This window comes from Chinchilla lanigera, unplaced genomic scaffold (genome assembly GCF_000276665.1).
Source record: "Chinchilla lanigera isolate Chin_1 unplaced genomic scaffold, ChiLan1.0 scaffold00024, whole genome shotgun sequence".
NCBI classification, from domain to species: domain Eukaryota; kingdom Metazoa; phylum Chordata; class Mammalia; order Rodentia; family Chinchillidae; genus Chinchilla; species Chinchilla lanigera.
This window is the reverse complement of record NW_004955425.1, coordinates 22,921,782-22,944,207: the sequence shown is the minus strand read 5'-3', so window position 1 is coordinate 22,944,207 and position 22,426 is coordinate 22,921,782. Positions and strand designations below refer to the sequence as shown.

At 37.1% G+C, this 22,426-nt stretch overlaps 1 protein-coding gene across 1 annotated transcript in view; it reads right to left on the bottom strand.

Moving 5' to 3' along the window:
- Ap3b1 (adaptor-related protein complex 3, beta 1 subunit) overlaps positions 1 to 22,426 on the bottom strand; it is a 258,894-nt gene that overhangs the window by 107,302 nt on the left and 129,166 nt on the right. The window contains exons 13-15 of the mRNA XM_005386022.2: positions 21,039 to 21,171; positions 14,178 to 14,287; positions 1,637 to 1,813 (exon numbers count right to left, since the gene is read on the bottom strand). Of these exons, the coding sequence (XP_005386079.1) occupies positions 1,637 to 1,813; positions 14,178 to 14,287; positions 21,039 to 21,171 (420 nt within the window). The remainder of the gene's footprint in view (positions 1 to 1,636; positions 1,814 to 14,177; positions 14,288 to 21,038; positions 21,172 to 22,426) is intronic.

The window sequence follows — 22,426 nt, the reverse complement described above, 5'->3', positions numbered from 1 at the left end:
AAACAGAAGAGAAAGGAGAGGACAGACACTGGCTATAGTAAAGGGGCAGAGTGGTGAGGGGCTCAACAGTGTCAGATGCTCAAGGAGCACGAGTTGGTGGGGGGAAATTAAAGACAGAAAGGGAGAAGAGAAAAAGAAAAATCACAAAGCCAAAAGTAAGAGTCAGAGAAAAGGGGAAAATCTGAGACCACACAGAGAATGTAAGACATACTGAGATGCTTAGCTGCAAATAAGCAAGAATCTTTTTACAATCTTACTAAATAGGTAAGTCTTCCATCAATGAAGAAAAGCAATTCAGGTGCAGAAGAATGATGAAAACACTTTGGTTTAATGTGTAAAGAGAAAATATGACCCCTCTTACCAACACTGCTCATGAATATCCTAGCTGCACATCTGGTACACTATCCCACTGCTCAAAAGTTTTAAAGGTTTCACCTGTGGAGCAAGGCCCCCGCGAGTGAGCATGGAAAACCATCACTACATGTCCTCCAGCTGCCCAATGCTCCAGTGCCCTAGGGCTACGACAACAGAACATTATTCAGACATGGAGGAGGCATACAAAGAGAAAAGCCTTCCTCAGAGGTCTGGGGGGCACCTGCAGACTGGGCCTCTGAGGGCCTGCATTCTAGCTTATAAATAGTGCCTTCTCACTGTGCCCACACATAGTGGAAGGCAAGCTAGCTCCCACATGTCTCTTTTTCAAAGCTATCAAATCCACTCATAAGGGCTCCACTTTCATGACATAATCATCTGTCAAAGGCCTCACCTTCTAACATCGCACCGCAGCTTCTGTGATTAGGAGTCAATATATTATTTTGGGAAGAACACAAGCATTCAGATCACAGTACTTATCTTTCCAAATTCACCTTAAAAGCTTCCTAAAATCCCCAAGTTGCTTCATGACTCGGGCCATCTGCTCTCCTCTCCTTATTCTGTAAACCACCCCTAGTAAGTTCTCAGTCAAGAGTCTTACCTTTCATGAAATCTTCTCGGCCCTCTTTCCTCCCTCTATTTGAGACTTTCAGGAGTTCCCCAGTGTTCCATGGTATCTCAATATTTGTAGTACAGCACCTGCCACATACTATTCCATTTTTACATCTCTTTTTCTCCCTGACTAGACCAGACTAGACTGTCATTTTTTTACATTACTGCCATCTAACACAGACCTTGAAACAGTAATTGCTTAATGCATTCTATTAGTGAGCTTTCCTGTCACTGGAACAAAATACCTGACACCCAAGAGGTAAAGGAGGAGAAGAAGTTCATTTGGCTGACCGTTTCAGAGCTGCAACTCCAAGGCAAAAATGGTACGGCCGAGTGGCATGGTTGGGGAAAGCTGCTAAATCCACTGTAGCCGCAAAGCAGAGAAGAAGGAGCCAGGGACAACAACAGAGCCTGCAGTCATGCACCCAAGGACCTGCCTCTTCCAAAGAGGCCCCATCCCAACTCCAACTCATCAGCGGAGAAATGCACTGAAGAACATACAATCCCTACGGTCCAGTCACCTTACAAAAGTCCCACCTCTGAACACGTGAGACTTTTGGGGGCACCTGAGATAGAAACCATGACATCTGTCAATAAACTTTAGTGGCCTGATCAGAGTGAAGAGGCAAGAATACAGCTGACAGCCTCTTACCTGCTTGGAGTTGGTTAAATACAGTTTTGCTCCCAGATTTAAAATCTGCAGTTTTACCAGATCATCTTCACTAGTGAAGCTTTTGGCCATCTTTCTCAAAACATCGGGGGCAATTTTAGGAACTCGTTCACAGTTTTCTCCAATTAGCCAAAGAATACTTGCTCTCGCCACAGGAACCTAATATTAAAAGATTACATCATTAGGTATAAGATAATCATATTCTTCTTTATAATAACACAAAACAGGTATTATCAACATTTTACATATAAGAGTTTACTAACCACTGAACAGTTTACCCAAGCGGCACTCAGGCAGTGTGCTTGTTTACATACTGGCTATGCAGAGCGTTGCTCATTTCACCCAGCAGATTCTTGTACTGAATAAATTTGACAGAAGCACCACTTTTACATTTCCTGTTATATTACCTTACAAAAAAATAACCAAAAAAATGCAATCTTTGGTAGTCTCATATTTAAATAATTGGATGAGTAAGTGGTTAAATATTTATCTAGAAAGTGTTTACATTTACAGATTTCCTTCAGTTATCCAAAAATAAGCACTAACTTAATCTCATTAAAACCAATTTCAGGGGCTGGGGATTTAGCTCAGCGGCAAAGTGCCTGCCTGGCAAGCACAAGGTCGTGAGTTCGGTTCCCGGTACCGGAGAAAAACCAAAAACCAAAACCAAAAAAAAAAAACCAATTTCAAAGAGAATGCTTTAGAAAACAACCACAAAGTAAAAGCACTGATTCCACCAAAGGCTGGCACATTCTGGGATGAATGTGACCGCCGTGGCCAAGTGCTTCTCATGGGCTCTGCTGCTTTTGTGCAAGGAGGGCAGAAGTGAGTTACTTTGAGGAAGATCACAGGGTTCCAAATTCAAAACTACTGACCACCTTTACAGAAACGCCTGCCACCCTTGCCCTACAGTAAACACAGCTCTCGACCCAGCCATAAAAAAAATCTGGGGTTCATAATAAAAAGGCAAGTTTCTAGCTGTGTGTGGCAGTGCATGCCTAGCACCCACGAAGCTGTGTAATCCTAACACTCTGGAAGCTGAGACAGGATTGCTACAAGTTTGAAGCCAGCCTGGGCTACATAGCAAGACTGTCTCAAAAAACAAAAACTTCTTTAAGGGCAGGTTTCTGTGGCGGGATCTATGTGTTAAGATGATTCCTGAGACAAGTGGTCACAAACTTTTTTGAGGACTCATGGATAACGCAGAATAAAGAACAGATCCATTAAAGACAATGAGTCCAAATCAAAACTGTTACTATCCTCTAGGTATCTATATCTACAGCACTGAAAATATATCAAACAGAAAGATCATCAAGGTCTGTTTATAAAATCATGAACTCTTGCTTATTAGTTGGTTCACAAAGAAATAGGGATAAATGTGTCCAACACAGCACTTTGGCATTATATTTTTTAATGAAGTACATGTCAATATAATTTGTTGCCTTAAAAATCACTACTTTGCTGCAAATTGGAAACCTTCCATCAATACCATTAAGACCAACATTTTAGAGTATGCAAATTAGTTTTATTACTATTTGCTTATTTGTATCCTCCCCTATTCCAAAAGGAATTTGAGAGGGTATGTAAATTAGTTTCTGTGAACATTTTCACCTAGCATAGAAAATTTGCTTTTATAATAAAAGCAAAAGCTGATGGTTATCATTAAGTGGTAGCATCACAAGACAACACTGTTTTTATGAGGTCCTTTTACAGTTTCTCAAAGACTTAATATATTCTATATAGTTTCACACCTTTCATAGCGTGACTACAAAAAGAATAAGAACCTTTCCATAACTAAAATTTTATCAATATATCTATCATCTTAAATTCTTTCAGAAGAGCCATTTCATAAAATTTACAAAATATTAACAAAACCCTAAGTTTATCTTTCACCAGAATCTGAAAGAGGCCATTGAAAAAGCTTTAAAATAAGTATCTTTTCTAATATTGTAACAATAACATCTTTAATGCTTTAGAGTAAGTTTAGTAAGATACAAGAAATCAGTATACTTACATAATAAAAAGAAAGGTCTAAGTGCTATTACAAATCTGTTCATGCAGTGTGTAAAAACTAATGCCCCTACTGTATACTGATTTCTGGAAAGAAAGAGGTTATTTCTAATGTTCCAAAGGTTACACTGCATTAAGACCTTACTCCCAATTTATTATTTTAAATTAGACTAAAGAATAGTAATTGAGTGGTACATTAAATTTTCCAGTGTGGAGCAATTCAAGTTGCCTTCCACTATGAAAGGTACTTCTAAATAAGAATATATGAGCAATTTCAGGTTTCAGTTATGGTAGATTTATTTTTCTTAAATATTTTATTATATATTGCTAGTATAAAAATTAGAATTCTACAACATTTCACAATCTACTACCTCATTTTAAATAATTTTCTTCTGTGACTCACTTATAATTTTCTTTTGCTATTAAAGACAATCCCCAAATAAAGTATAGTTTTAAAAGTCTGTTCACATTAATGAATATATTATGACTTAAATAACAACATCTGAATACACTAAGTATTCATAATACATGTACTTAAATACAACTTTTAAAGAATTAAAAATCAATAATTTTTTTTTAATTGCTGGGGATCAAACCCAAAGCCTCACATATGCTAGGCAAGTACTCTTCTACCTACCTACATCCCAACCACAACCAACAAACCCTAACATTCCAGGAAAAGCCTCAAAGTGTTGGTAACATGAGGAGGATAACATCTGGGATTTTCTAGTACTGAGTCAATAAAATTACCAAGTAAAACTCAGAAAAATTCTCTCCAAGAAATGACATCAATATAAATATATTTACACCAAACAATTGGTAAGCATTTTATTTAAAAGCTCAGGAAACGCACAAAGCCAATGTTTTGTGCATTTTTCTAGAATCAGATTCCCAAGATGCTCAGATTCCAGCCTTTCTTCCCCCTCTCCTTGATCAAGCTAACAGCACTCTGAATTGTATACCACTGACATTGTACTACAAATATCTAGCTACTACTTTCAAAGATTTAAGCAACTGAAAAAACTGCAAATAAAATTAAGTCATTTAAAAATTCCCCATGGCCCTTTCAACCACAGAATAAAAAGGAACACTGAACTAAAACCAAACAAATAACATACATGCACAAGCACAAACACAGTCATGTATATGATGTCATACTTCATTATGAACCTCTGCTTTTCAATATTTGCCTGATTCTTTGTTTCAAATGTCCTGAGCAAGTGGTTAAGTGCACTCTTCAAACCTCCTACAACAAGGCAGTTTCCACTGCCAGTTTAACCCATTAACTGGCCTGCAAAAACAAATGATCCCTTTCCCACCCCAGCAGTTATAAAAGATATCCAAAAGATCATACAGAACCGCAAGCAGCTCAACTTAAAAACTATTGTATTTTAACACCACCCCACTGTGCAGTGCAACAGTCTAAAGCAAATCCTGCAAACACATCCATTTCATTTATTTAAGTTTGTCCGAGATAAATCAGTAGACAGCTAAACAAACTGCATACCAATGGCAAATCAGATCCAATATCTTATATCTGAATTCACTATGCATTAAAACTTATGCCTGAATTAAGTCAGGGTAGCAAGGCAAGGTGGGATAACTTATAAAATGGCAGGCATCCAATCAGGCATCTGGGCTTGGAGTATACAAAGTGTTATTTTAATAGGAGTCCTTACAAAATAACATGTTCCAATTGGTCTTTCATGATATGAAATCCCCACCTGTCCCATTAATCATTATGTGAAATCTTGTTAGAGTACTCCTCCTGTACTGCATATTTTATTTTGGAAGGGTTTTACTCCAAAAGAAGTATTAACTACAAATGAAGGACATACCAAAAGATAAAATATTTGCAATCTGAACAGATAAGCTGATTGTACTATAGACATAAATTATTTATTGCAATGAATTAAAATAGTAGAATGAATTTAAACTTTAGTTTTCATATTTTCAACTGTGCTACTTAAAAAACCAGTGGAATCAAAGTCTTGAATATGATAAAACCTGGTTTGTTTTTTTTCTTTCTTTAAAAGTTCACACAACTAACATTTATTGAGCCCTTACAATTTGCCAGGTACTGTTTTTAAGAATTTGACAAATTTCTTAATCACTGTGAAAATCCTATGAAGTAGGCTCTATCATTATCCTCACTTGACACATGACGAAACTAGACTAACCATGGGGTTAAGAAACTTGTCCACACCTTACTGCTTGTCAGAGGGCGAACTAGCACTGGAACTGAACCCAGAATTCACATTGGACCATTGAACAGGAGGAATGCTGGAAAGCAAGTCCGGAAGCCTGGCTCTGGCCCCAGATTGAGGGTGTCTGTCATCTCCACGGCCCTCATTACTCCAAGGATTATGTCCTTGCCCCTGTTCTCCCGCCACGCTGTGCAATGGCTCCCTTGCTGCCCTCTGCTGTTTACCCACGAACTAGACTCTGCTGAGAAAGCCATCCTCTTGCTGAGCCTGAACCCAGAAGGGTCCAACATTTCCACTTCCTTTCACTTTCCTCCTCCCAGGACACAGAGGAGCCTAGGATCTGCCCTAGGGGAAAACATGTTCCATATACTCCTCTTGTTCTTTGACACCAGTTGGAACTCCCTTCTCTTGGAATTGCTGTGGTTTAAGATTTCACCTGGGGGTTTAAAGATGAAACAGGTAGATCAGGAAGAGATACATTTCATTTAAGGGTCCTATTTTAAGGCTCGCAAATTCAGAACATTAACGAGTTAACCAGGTGCTTGGTCAATTTTTTAAAAGCCTTGTTTTCTGCATTCTTTTCCATATGACAACTGTTCTGTGTGAAATAACTCTCTTAACTGGAACGCAGAGGTCCCAGGAATTACTCCTCTTTTCTGACTTCAAGGCAGACATATATCTGCTACACGCTCACCATCTTTTCCTGGGTTACCCTATGCCTCTAACCACCTTCAACAGATATCACAGATATCACTGAAAAAATTTCTCAAATTGAATTACTAATCTTTCCTGTTACTTCCTTCTAAATTTGTCTTCTTTTGCTTCCTCTTTCTGTCTTATAATCAAGAAGGATTTTCTATTTTATTATCTTTCCAAAGAACCAGATATAACACTAATTTCTACTTTTTGGGAAGGGGGGTATTCTGTGTTGCAAAATCCACTGAATCCTTCTTCTTAGGTTCCCACTGTTTTACTGCTCATTTTCAAATTTCCTAGAAACAAATACCAAACTCTTTTATTTTCATCTCTCCATTTTAAAAAATGGTGATATTTAACTTTATCCATGTCCCATACACAGTATAAAACATTTTCTCTAGGTTTTATGCAAAACTTACATTTATTCAAGTTTTTCATTAATCTAAAAAGTACAGTTTTTACTTTCCCACTGATCTGGTACACTTTTTAAAAATTTAATCTAATTTTATTGCTTAAGGTAAAAATTTTAGTATCTATGTTTTATTTGCATCCAAATACATTTTTAATTTTTTGGAAAACACTCAATGGATATGCCCCTAAAAGTAGATATTATCTGTCCAAGGGATATACGATTTTAGCAATATTTAGGAAATCATTTTTTTCTGCTACTTTCTCTGTTTCTTGTATCTGATTACTAAGAATATCTACTATGAGACCAGCACGTTAAAGTTATCCAGGGGGGGCGTGGTAGGGTACACCTGTAATGCCAGCACTCAGGAGGCTTATGAAGGAGGAACACCATGAGTTCCAGGCCCGCCTGAACTATACAGCACGACTTTGCCTTAAAAATGCAGAAGAAAAGGAGAGAAGGAGTATGGAAATAAATCTCTAATAACTGTATCTGATCAATTTCTCACATTTCAAATAATTTTTCCTGTATATATTTGACTACCACATTTTGTGCAAGTAGACTGAGACTTGTTACTTGCACTGTAAAGTAGCTTTTCTCATTTTATGTTCCTTATGTTCTCATTAACTGGATAAATGCTTTTAATTAACGTAAATGTTTCTTTTCTTGGTTTGTATCTGCTTAAAATCTCCTTGCCTGGTTTCTGGCTTTCAATCTTTACACTGAGGGTGTGCTGACTGTTGACAATGGCTTGTGGCTAGCTTTTGCTTTTTAATACAGTTTGAAAGTCTATCATTGAGAAAACTCAGCACATTCATATTCACAGTTCGACATACCTGATTTTATTTCTTTCATATTTTATTTTTTTGTATTTTCTACCATTGGTAAAGTTGCTGTTTGTTTTTTTTACTTTTCAAATCTGGAATTCCCACTATTTTGTATTCCATTAATGGCTAATTTCTGACAAAAAAATCAAAACACAAACTTTGCTAGGTACAGTGCACACCTATAGTCCCAGCTACTGTACTTGAGAGGCCGAGGCAGAAAGATCATAAATTTGAGGCCAGCCAGCTCAACTTAATAAGGCCTTGTCTTAAAGACAGGGTGGAAGGTGGGGGTGGGGATATAATTCAGTAGTACAGCACCCGTGTTTGCTTCCCAATACCACAATACTGGGATGGAAAAGGAAAAGGGGAAAGAGGAAGGGGAAAGGGAAAAAAGGAAAGGAGGAAGGCAGAAGGCAAAGAGGAAGAGGAAGGGAAAAGAATTAGGTTTTATTATACCCATCTATAAGAAAGTATTTGCTTGGTTAATATCCAACAACCAGCGCAGAGAAAGTCAGTGCAATAAAAAATATGCTGCCGCTCCAGACAGGGATAGTTAAATATGACAAACTTTTCCTCTAAAAAACTGAAAGAGGTCTCACACACTGTTGCCGGTTTTATGTACAAACAGCTACACTCTTCTGAAACCGTAATACTTAGAATTGCTTCTTTCAAGTCTAAGACCAGAACACACTAGCTTAAGTTTTAACTCAAGTTTTGCACAGAAAGTTTGTGGATATAGAACTCCCCATTTCCATTTTCTTATAATCACATCCTTTTCTACCATTTCTTGAAAAACAGATATTAACTATTTCCCTCACCAAACCCCACTACTTTCACCAAAGTAATCTACTTTCACTTCCTACTGTTTTGTACAAGGTGAGAAAAAGACAGTCATTTCACCTTTCTCCACTCTTTCTTCCATGAAACCTACAAAGTCCTCTTATTCTGACTTCCACTCTCATTCTATTCCTAAGTATTCCAAAGATTAGTGTTTTGAGTTCTAGATTAGAATTTCCCTTACATTTTGTCCCTTCTTTTACAAAAGTTCTCACTTAGCACTTCTGTTAGAAATTCTTCAGTGTCTATCACCATACACTGAATTATGTGTATAACACATACATACACTGTGTGTATCTCTAATCCTTGTCTTCCTACACGAAGTTTTCTGTGTTCACTCACCAGTTGTTGGTTAGAAAAGTGATTGTTAAGGCTGGCTGAATCACTTTTACCAGAGCTACTACATACTTGTTGGAGGCATCTGTGGCTGCGACAATGTCTCAATACACTACTGAAATTGTTGCTCAGTAGACAGCAATGCTGGCCTTGAGGAAAACAGGTTACCTTTTCATTTCCCATCAATAGGTACTTAACAAATAATGTCAAATATCTGTTCTACATTTGGGCAAACATAAGCTACACCAACCTAATTCCCAAATTTGTCAAAAGAAGTGATAAGAAAATATTGGCCAGGTCACTGGGTAGGCATGTCAATGAACACAAGAAACATACCACCCCATTAATATATACAATTAACATCTGACAATTAAAATGAAACAACTTTTAAAAAGCATAAATGGAAACAAGATATAGCATACTCATCAAGAAAACAGATCTACTAACTGTGTGAACTTGGGCAAATTATTTAATTGCTTTTTAACTCAGTTTTCTCATGTGTAAAATGGGGATATTAATAGAATCTACTTCACAGGGTTGCCATTAAAATTAATGATTTACATTTTGAAGGTGCTTGGAATAAATAGTGCCTGGCAGATGATAACACAGTATAGGAATTACATTAAATAGATAAGTAAAATATAAACATGGGTACATGGACACTTACAGAATTTCAGTCTTCAAAAATGTCCAACATAACTTTGCTAACAGCTTATACTAAGCAATGTTCTAAGTACTGCAGATATATTGGCTCGTTTAATAAAAGTATACAGTAGTTACCATAATAGTCCTCATTTTATGAATGACAAAACTGGAACACAAAGAAATATCTGCTAGTAAAAGGAAGGCTCTAAATTTAAACAAGCCACCCGGTTTTCAAGTTCACTCTTTATCCCTTCACAATACACAATCATCATGAGAAATCCTGGCTTTGATTATTAGAATCAACAATAAAAGAACTTATGAATAGAAAGTAAATCTCTGGTGAGAGGTGGTAGAATCTCAGATGCTAAGCAACTCTTCAATTTTATTATTCTAAGCTTTAAAATAAACGTAGGTGCAGGCGCCTGGAAAGACGGACAGCAAGCACCCAGGAAGGGCCGCGGAGATACGCGCCAGCCCTCAGGCCGGCCGACACCACAGTCGAGAACCGCCATGCCACAAAGAAGCACTGACACAATAGGCCAGCCCAGAGAAGTGTGTAACCATCCTGACATGGAGAAACCTCTGGGAAAACATGCCACAAGGCGGTTGCTCTTGGCCCTGCCCTTGAAAGCCAGAGGGGTCCAAGTCAGTGGAAGAGCAGCTGATGAACAAGGACTCAGAGAACAGGACAGTACCGATGCCCGACGACTCAGAGGTCAAGCTGACTGGGGACGTGAGAGCCATTCCAGAGCTGGAAACCAGAAGGACCTTGCCCAACACCTGGGGAGACCCCCCTGGAGGCCATTCTTCCCCTAACTGTACAGGCTTCGGTGGAGGAGCACGTGGAGCTCAGGAGAGGTCTGCACTGAGACTTCATGGATTGCATGGGTGCCCAATATCCAGATTCTGTAGAACCGCCTTCATGGAGAAGGAGGAGCCCCGCGAAATCATGAGTATAGAGGAAAAAGTGGACGGCCCATTGCCGGACACTGGTGCTGGTCTCTTGGTCCTTCTTTTCAGTCCTGGCCTTCCTTCCAGCCGTCACACCTCAGTGAGGGGAGTCACTGATGAGGAGGTAACCTGCTATTTTTCACAACCCTTGGGCTGTAACTACTTGTTGCATCTTTCTTGCATATCTTTGTTTTCCTGAGAAATCACTTTGAGGATGCCAACATGTATTTCAGCAGCCCCTGATGTTTTCCTACCAATCTGTCCATAACTCTGTAATGTTTGTACTGCTCCTATGCTATTTTGTAAATGGATGTATGTTGTTACTATGTGTTTTCAACAACAACTATTGAGAATAGTCAATGATTATTTGATTGATCACTCATGTATAGCTCTACTTGTTTTCCCTACAGACCACTTTGGAGAAACCAGGGTATAGTACAACAACCATTGATAATTTCCTTCTATTTCTGTCTGTAACTCACTATTATTTGTCTATTTGTTTTCCTGAGAAACTATCTTGAAGATACCAATAGGTAAAATAACAATGACTGATAATATCCTACCACTTTGTCTGTAATTTGGTGTATCCCCCTACTGCTTTGCTGTCCTTCTTTTACTCTTTAAAAAAAAAAAATGTAGAACTGCCCTGCAAACTTTAATAATTCCCTGAGGGAATGAAAATTTGCCACTAGAGATATTTAAAAATTGGTCTTGACTATGCTTTCAACTTAGTGATTTATTACCTTTGATTATACAAATATCCTATATTCAAAGAAGGAAATCAACCCCCCCCCACACACACACACAAACTACTACTCTATTCACAGAACTTTAGTTGGCAAAAATTTAAAACCAGGTGTGGTGGTACATCCTTATAACCCAGTACTTGGGAGGCTAAGGGGAAGTCAACCAAACCAAACCAAACCAAGAAACAAAAACACCAACACTCAAGTGATAGGCATAGTAAAAAACAAACACAATGAGGAAGAAAATGGCTAACAGAGTTCAAGAAAAATCAGTAAAGTATGTACTAAAAGCTACTTACAAGGGGAGAATGTTTCATAAAAGAAATGATTAGAGCTAACAAAAGAAAAGCAACACAGGAACAGAAAATTACCCACCGGATTTCATGAGAAGAAACAATGATCTCAGGACAAAGTTAGTGGAACAATGGGGAGTCAAAATCAGACTGTGATGGGTTGAAGGGCAGGACTAAAGAAAGGAAATAAATTCTTTTCAGATGATTTCCTCAGAAACTTTAGTTCTCAAGAGAAGAGCATGAAGTAGGACTATCAACAAACCCTTACGCAGCACCACCAAAGGCTGGCCAGGCAAGGTGCTGAGAGCACCACACATATTAACTGATGGAGTACTTACAACACCACAGCACAGGTTCTTCCGCTATCAAAATTTTACAGATGGGAAAAGTGAGGCACAGAGATTTTAATGGAAAGACGAAGAGCCAGAACTGACAGTCAAGATTACTATTTTCCAAATTTAATTTTTACATAATTTCAGATTTACAGAACAGGCACAACAACTGCTGGATAACCTTCACCCAGATTCCCCAAATATGAACATTTTACTAAATTTGTGTTAGTTATTTTTCTAGGTATACACACATACTTTATTTTCTTAATAAAAGTTGTAGGCATGCCTTATATTCCAAAAAACTTCCATGTAAATTTCCTTAAATGCTCTTACATAATAACAAAATAATTTTTAAATCAGTATATCAAACTAAATCAATATTGCCTAATGTACAGATTTTGAAATTCTGCCAGCTACTCCTTACAATATGCTTTATGGCAGAAGAAAACCCCAAATTCTATGTTGCATAGTATCATCGTATCCTTTTAGTTTCTGTTAATCTGAAAAACTACCTAAGTTATTCTTTGCATTTCACAACATCAACATTTTTAAAGAGCGTAGTTATGCTATAGAATACTCTTGACATGCATGGGTCTGTCCCATGCTTCCTAATGACCAGGTCCACACCATTCCCTTTGGCCAGGCACACAATAGCCTTGATGTTGGCTTCTTTTCAGTGTATCCTACCAGAAAATACATGATCTCAATACTGGTGGGATTCACCCTGTTCACCTGACTAAAGTAATGTCTGTCATGTTTCTCCACTGTAGGTCACTATTTTAACCTCTGTAATTAAGAAGTAGCTTACGAAGTGATACTTTGAAACTACTCAAATTTTTGTATGTCACTCCTCAAATTTTCTCCTACTAGTTTTTAGCATTTTTTAGTAATTCTTTTTTTTTTTTTTTTTGCGGTACCAGGGATCGAACTCACGACCTTGCACTTGCCAGGCAGGCGCTTATGCCACCAAGCTATATCCCCAGCCCCAAGTAATTCTTTAAAAAAATAATAATTCTTACCTGACATCATTTTGATGGCGGTGGATAATATTCTAATTCCATCATTCCTTCTACATTAGTTATTCTTGAACTGTAAGGAAGAGCTCCCCCTTCTCCCCTATTCATCCAAGCATCCATCTATCCATCTATCCATGATCCATCCAGTGTGGACTTAGGGGTTCTTACCTAATTCAATAAACTATGATCTTTTTACTATCATTTATTTTACTGTTGAAATTGGCCAGTAGGACCTGCATCCCCCTTATGCTGGCTCTTGTGTCTTTGACATGTCTCTATCATTCTGTAAGAACTTCCTGCATTTACTTTTTATGTATACAGTAAAATATTCTAAATTTAACTTGTCCTTTTTGTATGTCTGCTCTCAAATCCGCCGTTCTCTAAGTGCAGAATCATATTTTAAAACCAAGATGTATCATGAAAAGGAACAAAGGATTACTACACCTTACAACATTCACGAGTCTTAAAAACATGTTAAATGAATGTAGCCAGAAACAAAAGCACACATATGGTAGTGGTTCATTTATATGATATATCTGGAATAGGGAAATCTGTACAGATAGTAAGTAGATTAGTTGTGGCCAGAGACAGAGGAAATGAGGCTAAGGAGTTTGGAATACGGGATTTTTGTTTCTTTTAGGTAACGAAAATGTTTTGCAATTACATACTGGTGATGGTAACACAATCTTAACAGTATGCCCAATACCAGTGAATTACATACCTCAAAAGGTGAATTTTATAGTATGCAATTATATTTCAATAATAAGGCAAAACAAGATCTAGGCATTGAGGTATGTTCATTGGTAATGAGGTGTTGTGTTTCCAATCCTTAAAGTACAACCCTGGGACACAGATGTTTGTACACTCACCTACACACATATGGGACACATAAATGAGCTTAGAGCAATACACACAAATATGTGTTTATGTATGTATTATAGGCTCCCATGTAACATCTAGCTATCTCTACAAAGAAACCTATGAAGCTCATACTGTTCTCTCCAATTCTGACCCAACATTGTGGGGTTTATTCTGTCCTTTGCTCTTTTCAGATCTGCAACCCCTCCTAAAGAGTAAAAAATCTTAGAGCCAGAATTTGGATGCAGATACTAACTCTTTTAACCACTACACTCGAACACAATCATTTATTTTAACAAGACGTAATTCACTGACTAAAATTCAGGAGAACTCAGCAGAAGTCTCTTCAAAGATACTCACAGTAATACTGTCCAAGAGTTTGGCCATATGTTTAATAATTTCTCCATGTTGTGCAGGCTGCATTTGCAGTAATTTCTTTATAACAACCACACTTTCTGCAACAACTATTTCTGAAAGAGACAGAGATTATTCACATCAAATATATGTAATTCAACTCAAATGCAGCATGCTTGGCAAAATGTAAACTTAAACTGGCAAACATCCTGCAAACCTTAAATGACTAGGTGAAAACTGTAACTATAAATGTACTCACAGATTCTTTTGGACAGCATGTCTGAAGTAGAAGAGCTAACTTTAATCACTAACCTCTGCTGCCCTCTCCTAGCTGTTATCTCTTTGTTTGTGCTGCTCCCATAGTGTGCAGTGTCTCTGGCTCTTCACTTTCAAGTATTTCTCTTCAATCTCACCATTTACACAGTTGCAATCAAACACAACCTAAACATTTCCTCTGTTCTACAAGAAACATTAACTTTAAAAGTTTTCCTTAAGTGATTACACACAGAGATGAGCAGGAAGGATTAGGGATCAGTGGAAAGGTGCTATTGTAGAAAGAGCATAGACAGCCAAACCAGAAGGAGTAGGACTGGAAGCTAGATTGTCTCCATTTGTCCCATAAATCTACTCTGCTGATGTCTACTCAACTCTATCCTCTGAGGCTGACCTGTGGGCTGCATCAGGCAGACTCCCCTGGCCCTGGCCTCTAACTGTGCTTAACCAGTGCAAGCACCTGCAGGAGAAGGCGACACCTGCCCCACAGCCTCCCTGGCAGCATTTCATTCACCCACTGAAGTCTTCGTTCCTGCGAGGGGCTCTCTCCTTGCACCATTTGTTAACTGCCTCTACTCCTCACACCCTCCCCTTCAATCCTGGCACAGTGAAGATTCTCATTGCTAGCACTGACCCCCAGGTGTACACTATACCTTGCTGGTTTCCCTTAATCCTTCCCACACCTCATCAACAGTCCCTGCAGTAAATTCTACTTAATCAGCCGCTTCTCAATGTGCCACCTGCTTCTTGCCAGGACCTAACAAATACAGGAGATCCTCAAATTGGAACTTAGGATTGAGTTATCTCTCTAAAGAAGCTAATCATTGTTCTATAGTTACCATTTTTGTGGCACAGAAGGAAAATGTATATGGCTAAACAGTATCTGACCTCTGGGAATGACTCTTACATAAAATATTATTAATGTTACTGAGGCCAAAGAAAAAACACTGCCTTTATTTATAATTGATATTTCTTAAATTAATAAAGCTTCAAAGATATTAGCGATCCCTCTGGCATACATTACAAAGGTTTGTTTTAATCATTCATTTTTAAGGTTTGGCTTTATGGAATATCAAGACTTGTGTCTTGATATTTTTTAAAAATCCATTTTGTTATCTAGCTCCCTTTAAGAATATAAATGAAATTTACTATCATGTAATCATTATTAAACATACATACTTCAAACTGTTTACCTCTTTCTCCACTTAAACTAAGGAATACAAGTTAACTTATTAATGCTGTAGCTTATGAAATGTCAGGCTTCACTGTCTTCTCACGGTAACATAAGGTACCTTACCAGTATCATTATATAAAGGTGAATTACCACAGACATACTGGAATAACATGACTGTTATGGTTGATACATTGTGTCAACTTGGGAAGTTTAAAAGGTTAACTATGTGACTCAGCAGAGAGCCAGGGTGCATACTTTATATTCATCCTGAGCCTGTGCAAGAGAAAGGCATACAGAGGGTGTGGGTGTAGAGGACCGCTCTCCCTGCCCTCAGGGCAGATAGGCTGCATAAAAAGAGAAAATTAAAAAAGGATTGGCTGCTGGTTCTTCGGAGGAGAGCCAGTCTTCGCCTTCAGTTTGGTTATCTCCTGGCTTCTGGTGCAGACTGGCTTCTGCCTGGGACTCCTCAGCCTTCTGGTGTAGGCTCTCAGGCCTTTGTCATAGATTCTTCAGCATTCCGTCGCAGACCCATCAGCCTCCTGATACAGACTTGCATGAACACTGCAGTGAGCTTCAGACCTGGGGCTGGGCTCTTCAATTTTCAGCGTGCAGAATGACTTTTCAGAATCTGAACTCAGAACAAGGAAGTATTCTAAGTATGTCCTGTGTTTTTATAAACAGATAGTACTATTACCTGTCACCACTTATCTCTGTCACTTTCCTGTCACTGGCATACAGTACCTGACACCTGCAACCTAAAGGAGAAGAGGGTGTATCTAGGCTCATAGTTCAGTCCCTGGCTGCTTGGTTCCAAAGAAGTAACAGCAGCAGACAGAGGGGAAGTTGCTCACTTCTTGGCAGCCAGGAATCAGATACTCAAGGAAGGAGCTGGGCAAGAAGCTACACCCTTCCCAATGACTGATACCCACAGTGGCCCACCTCTTCCAGCCCCCAACGGCAGGCAGCCCTGATGCTCCTGTACCCAATTACCTTCGGCTCTTAGAACTAAACCATCACACAGCCATTTAGTGCTATAATGGAGGAAAACAAGACCCTTCTGTCATCAGACTTATATTCAGTAGGAAAAATAAAATGGTTATGTAAGAAATTACTATGCAAAGGAAAATACAGTTAATTATAGCTATAAAGAATCCAATATAAAAATATATTTTAAAAATGTATTACTATAAAACAGGCCTGCTAGGCATGGTGGCACACGCCTGTAAAACCAGCACTTGTGAGGCTGAGGTAGGAGGATTGCCATGAGTTGAGGCCAGCCTGGGCTACTTAAGTGAGTTCAAGACCAGCCTACACTACATAGTAAGACTCTGTCTTGAAAACAAAAGCAAACCAAAAAAAGAATCTGAGGGGAAAATGTGGCATAGTTTAATTATTTACATGCAGAGAAAGGACTGGCTGCTTGATATAGCTGTTAGGCATCATTTATCCTTTGCAGGTAAATTGGTTTCCTATTGTCGCTATCAGAGACTACCACAAACTTAGTAATTTAAAACAACATAAATATACAAATACATCATCGCACAGTTCTGGAGTCCAAACATTCTAACACATGCCCATAGGGCTAACATCGAGGTGTCAAAACAGGGCTGCACTCCTCTGCAGGTTCCATAGAAGACGGATCCCTTGCCTTGCCAGCCACCTCTGGAGGCAACCACCTGCCTTGGTTTCTGGTCACTTCCAGCAGTTAGCACTCTGATCATTATTTTTAGGGGCTTTGACTTTCTTGTCTTCTCCTATTCTGATAAGGAGGCTACATTTCACTACCCTAAGGCAATCCAAATCATCTCCCTATCTAGAACCTTAACTTGATTACTTTGCAAAGCACCTTCCGCCACAAAGGTAACACCTTCACAGGCTGCAGGCATTAGGGCTATCTTTGGGGGGCCATTACTGTATTCTGCCTACCACAGGCACTGCTAGTTCCTTTCAAGTAATCGACCTCACTTTTCCTTTACGCCTCTTCCTGGTTATCAAAGACTACAGCACAGTGTTAGTAACTCTACCAGAAGCACAAAATGATCCACTGTTCTAGACCTAGGTTTCCTCCTTGTTCTCAACAAAATGGTCCTAACTCTTAGAAGTTGCATCTATTGTTATCCCCATCTTACAAAGGAAGAGTCTGCAGTACAGGTAGACTGAATCATTCTCAAGAGGGAGTGAACATTCAAACAATCTAGTTACATGTTACATGTAAGCAAACAGTCTAGCAATTATATGTATTCAAACAGTCTAGTTACATGTGAACAAACAGCTGGGAGCAGAGTAAATGGTCAGCACAAGGGAAGAGCATTACACTTTATACTCATGTCTCTTCCATTATACTGAGCTCCATAAAGGCAGGAAACTTTTGTGAGTTAACTGAGTATCTTGTTGTTGCTCTACTCAACATTTATTAAGTGCCTCAACTGATTCAAGTCCTCAGTAAATGCTTCAGAATTATTAAAAACTAAACAAAAATTTTAAAAAGTCTTTCATTCCAATAGCTGACAGCCATAAGTTTATTCAGATAAGCAAATTTTGTTATTGTTACCTGAAATGGATTATCTTAAGCAATTAAATTATCCTAAGCCAACAAAAATGTGAATTTCTCCTACTAGATATCCTTTAAAAATATGTTTATCAAATTCATCTTAAACAGTGATAATGAGCTCTTTTAGGGCAAGCTTCAAGTCTACTTAGTAAAGCTTTCTCTGTGCCAAGGAGGGAAAATTCAACAGTACAGGAGTAGGGGTATTACAGGTCTAACGGAAACACACTAAAAATAAGCATAAACACACTAAAAATAAGCATAAGCATAAGCATAAACACAGTCTAAATGCTGCTCCTGAGGTTTAAAGGTACAGTACCTAAGGAGATGATGATGTATTAATCTCACCATAAAACAAAAATCAAAAGACTCACAGATTTTCAGAGCCTCAAAAGATCTTGTAAGTTTCAAGAAGCTGAGAGGCTTCTTTCACAGAATTTATTCATATTATTCCTTTAATAAGAAGGACTTGTTGTCAGGACTGGTTATCTTAAAGTTGAAAATATTATTACTTTAATATTACTGATTTTAATATAAAATTATTTATCCTTTTAGTTTCATTGAGCCAGATTTCCATCCCATAGATAGTTTCCAGATTATGATTTTTTTCAACTTTACCGTGGAACAAAATTGATATATGCATCCATCAGAAACGACATCTGGTATTTTGATTCTGGATCTTTTCCTGAGGTAGTGCAAACAATATGCAGCATAGTACCCCCTGGTGATGTTGGCGGTGGTGGCGGCAGTGGCAGCAGCAGCCCCCAGACAGACATTGGATCACAAGGAGAAACAGCCCATGCTCTGTGTATGTGTATGTGTGTGTGTGTGCATGGCTAAGACAGGATGCTTAGCAGGTTAAGTGTATTTGATAAATTTTTCACTTAAGGTATTTTCAATTTATGACAGTTTTACTGGGACATAGTATGGTCATAAGGTGAGGAATATCTATACCCCAAAAGTGTAGCATATATGACAAAAAGATAATAAATCAAGCATTATGGGCTAGTGATAATTATGCAAATAGAACCTAGAAAATTCAATTTACATTTTTTAGTATTTGCACTTGGAAAAAAGCCTCATGACTATAAAGAGAATTTTAATTTGCCAGAAATAAAAGCCTAAATATTAGAATTAAGTAAATCCTTCTACATTTTGAGAGTGACTGTATTTGCTTCTCAGCCTTTGGGCTAAGATCAAGTGTAGAATGACTGCAGATTTCTATTGGTCTCCTATTATCTCACCATAAAATATTTTATTCTTAGTCTCTTTAAAATGTTATAGGAGTATCTTTTAAAGTCAACAAAAATATTTTTGGAAAAATTATTGTTACAAAGTTGAAGCCAAAATAACTGCTTTAAAATCTATAGCTTGAAAACTTCACATCTAATAAAAGGATTACAAAATTAAGTTGAGAAAATGTGATTCACTTTGTATTTTCAAAGAAGGATCAGTGTTCTAATTAATTTTTGGTGCTTTATGCATGCAACTAAATTTAAAAGGAACAATTACTCTAAATAGAGCTTGGTTCATAATCTGTAATGTTCTGGAGCTATTTTTCCAACAAGTATTTTATTTGGTCAAGAGAATGCCATCATTAAACATAAAGGAAAATTAAAAATATATTTTTAAAGTCACATTTTAAAGTGTCACCTACAAACACAGACCAAAAGGATGCTACTATTCGAAGTAGAAATAGATAAAAATGTGACATTTATCGCTTAACTCCTCTAGTTACCTTAAACAAAGAAAAATTTAATCTATTTCCTTGATAATTTTGATTGGTACTTATTTGGAATTCTAATGCTATATGTAGGAAAATGTTCTAGTCATCATACTATCTTGAGTTTGCAACTATGATTTTGTGTTTACAACAAAAGTCAGTGCTACTTGGGAATAAATTTTGTTTCTTTTTTATCAGAAATTCAACAATGTTATAGCTTTCTAAGAAGATCTTCATGTGGGAAAATAATTTACATACAGTCTAGAAAATAATAGGATTCTTGTCATTAAAATTTTTTTTTCAAATAAAGTATAAAATCAATTTTTGTTATACTTAACTTCATGGCTGCTGTGATATAAATCTGTATCTGGATATGACATAATTATATTTAAAATTTCATAAATAATTTCAATTATTTTACATAAAAATTATGCTTTTCCTAGAATCTCACTATAATCAAATATATAAGGAGTCCCCTAACTATTTTAAAAGTAAAAAGTTAATTCTCTTTTCCCTCTAAATGGCCCCATTTGTTTTAAACCTATAAACCACAGAAAGAAGTGATACTTTACTTGGAATAGTATAAAACCTAGATTATGTATTTTGCTGGATATCACTTGTTCAGTTTCTCAGAGTGTTTTTCAGCTTGAAAACATGAAGCTGTCCATATTGACGGCTTTTAAATCTTGTTAATTTTGATAAAATTATTAGGGTGAATTTCTGGGGGAGAAACAAGTTAAAGATATACAGTTAAGTATTTTTTGATCTAGGCCTTTCTCCATGTTTTAGTCATTTGCCTGCTTTTAGCACCCTCTGCAGGTAAACCCAATTATTATGCATGACTTACATGTTATTAAAAAGCAGTAAAACAGAGATTTGATGGAAAGATTACAATGAAGGTGATTAATGAAGAGCTAAAATAAATGAAGCTTTCCTAGTCGAGCTAAGACAAATGTGTACTGCTTCCTAGTTAACTGTCTAATTTATTGAAAAACAGAATGTATACATTTATATGTATTTCAATAAAACTGATACTGTGATCATACTACTCATATACAGAGAAAACTAAATGTAACACAGACAGATACAACTCAAAAGACTATATTAGGAATATTCAAACTACCAGCTGAGATAAAGCTGAGAACTCACCATCCCTGTTGGACAGCAGATAGACCAGGCCATTGAGGCAGGTGTCTGTGACTTCCGAGATGCTGGTGGCACATCTGCCTATCGTCTGAATAGTGGCTGCTGCAAACTGTTTATCCTGGCTTTTTACATAGGTCTGAAAAAATATAATTTCACTTATTTCACAAACTGATACTACCAAGGAACCAAAAGAAAAACAAAACAAACAAAACCCCAAAACTACTTCATTAAACTTTGTTGATACACAAAATTCCAGAAAACAATCTCATAACCACAACAGGAGGCCCAACTGATGATTTCATTTAGTTTCACTTTTCCTATGTCTGTGCCCACAGAAGAGGCACATTTTTAAGCCAGGCTCATTCACCTGTGGCCATCGTGGCTTGAGATCCCAAAACAGAGAGTAGGGAGCAGTCACCCAAAGATAGCAATTAGTTTAAGGGCAAGGTTAAAAGAGATGATGAGAACTCTCTCTGGAGGTTTCAGTTCATTTCACCAGCAGCATCTGTGAATCTATAGGAAAAAGGGTCACTTTTTCAGAGATACTAAATCTAAAAACTAGGAGAAAAGGAAAAAATGAACCAATATGCTATCAGCAAATAGTTTACTTTCAAAATAGCATCAGAATGGTTGTAAACTACATTAGTTACACTGAGTACTCTTTCAACAAGGCTATAGTTTAAAATAAGAACATAGCTTTGAAATATTTTCATTAAAAGTGTGTTTTCAAAACACACTGTAAATGATGTGTTTATAAAACTTAATGATTTAACAACAGAAAGTTAAAATGATCTTCAAAAAATTTTTAGCTGTATTAACTTCAAAGTTTAGAACTTTCCTACTTTAAAAATGAAGCATTACTTGTTTACAGAAATGTAACTTTATTATGCATATTTACATGTAAATGGGATTTTAAAGAAAGATTCCCACCCACAAATGAGAAGTACACAATAAACTATGATTATCAAAATGCAAAAAAGGTAATAAAATAGCAACTACATAACAAATGGTAGAGGAAAATCTAGGGATATCTAAAAATAGTGAAAATGGTATCAAGAAGGTAATTAAATGCCACAGAAATAAATTAAACTCTGTTAGTTCCACAAAGGTAAGACCAATTTTATTTAAAATTATTCCCAAATAGACTAATTACCTTAATTAAAAAATATATTTGAGTCTTTAGAACAAGTCACTATTCCAGTGACAAAGTTATTACAAGTACATTGTATGTACCTATGACTATAACAGAATAAGGTGCTCATTTAGACAGTGATAAAAATGAAGAAAGGATATATTTCAAAGTCTGACTGAAAAACGGATCTTATAAAACATCCTGATAGTAAATGAAATAACTGGATCTGTAACATTCTGAAGCAGGTATACTGTGTAAC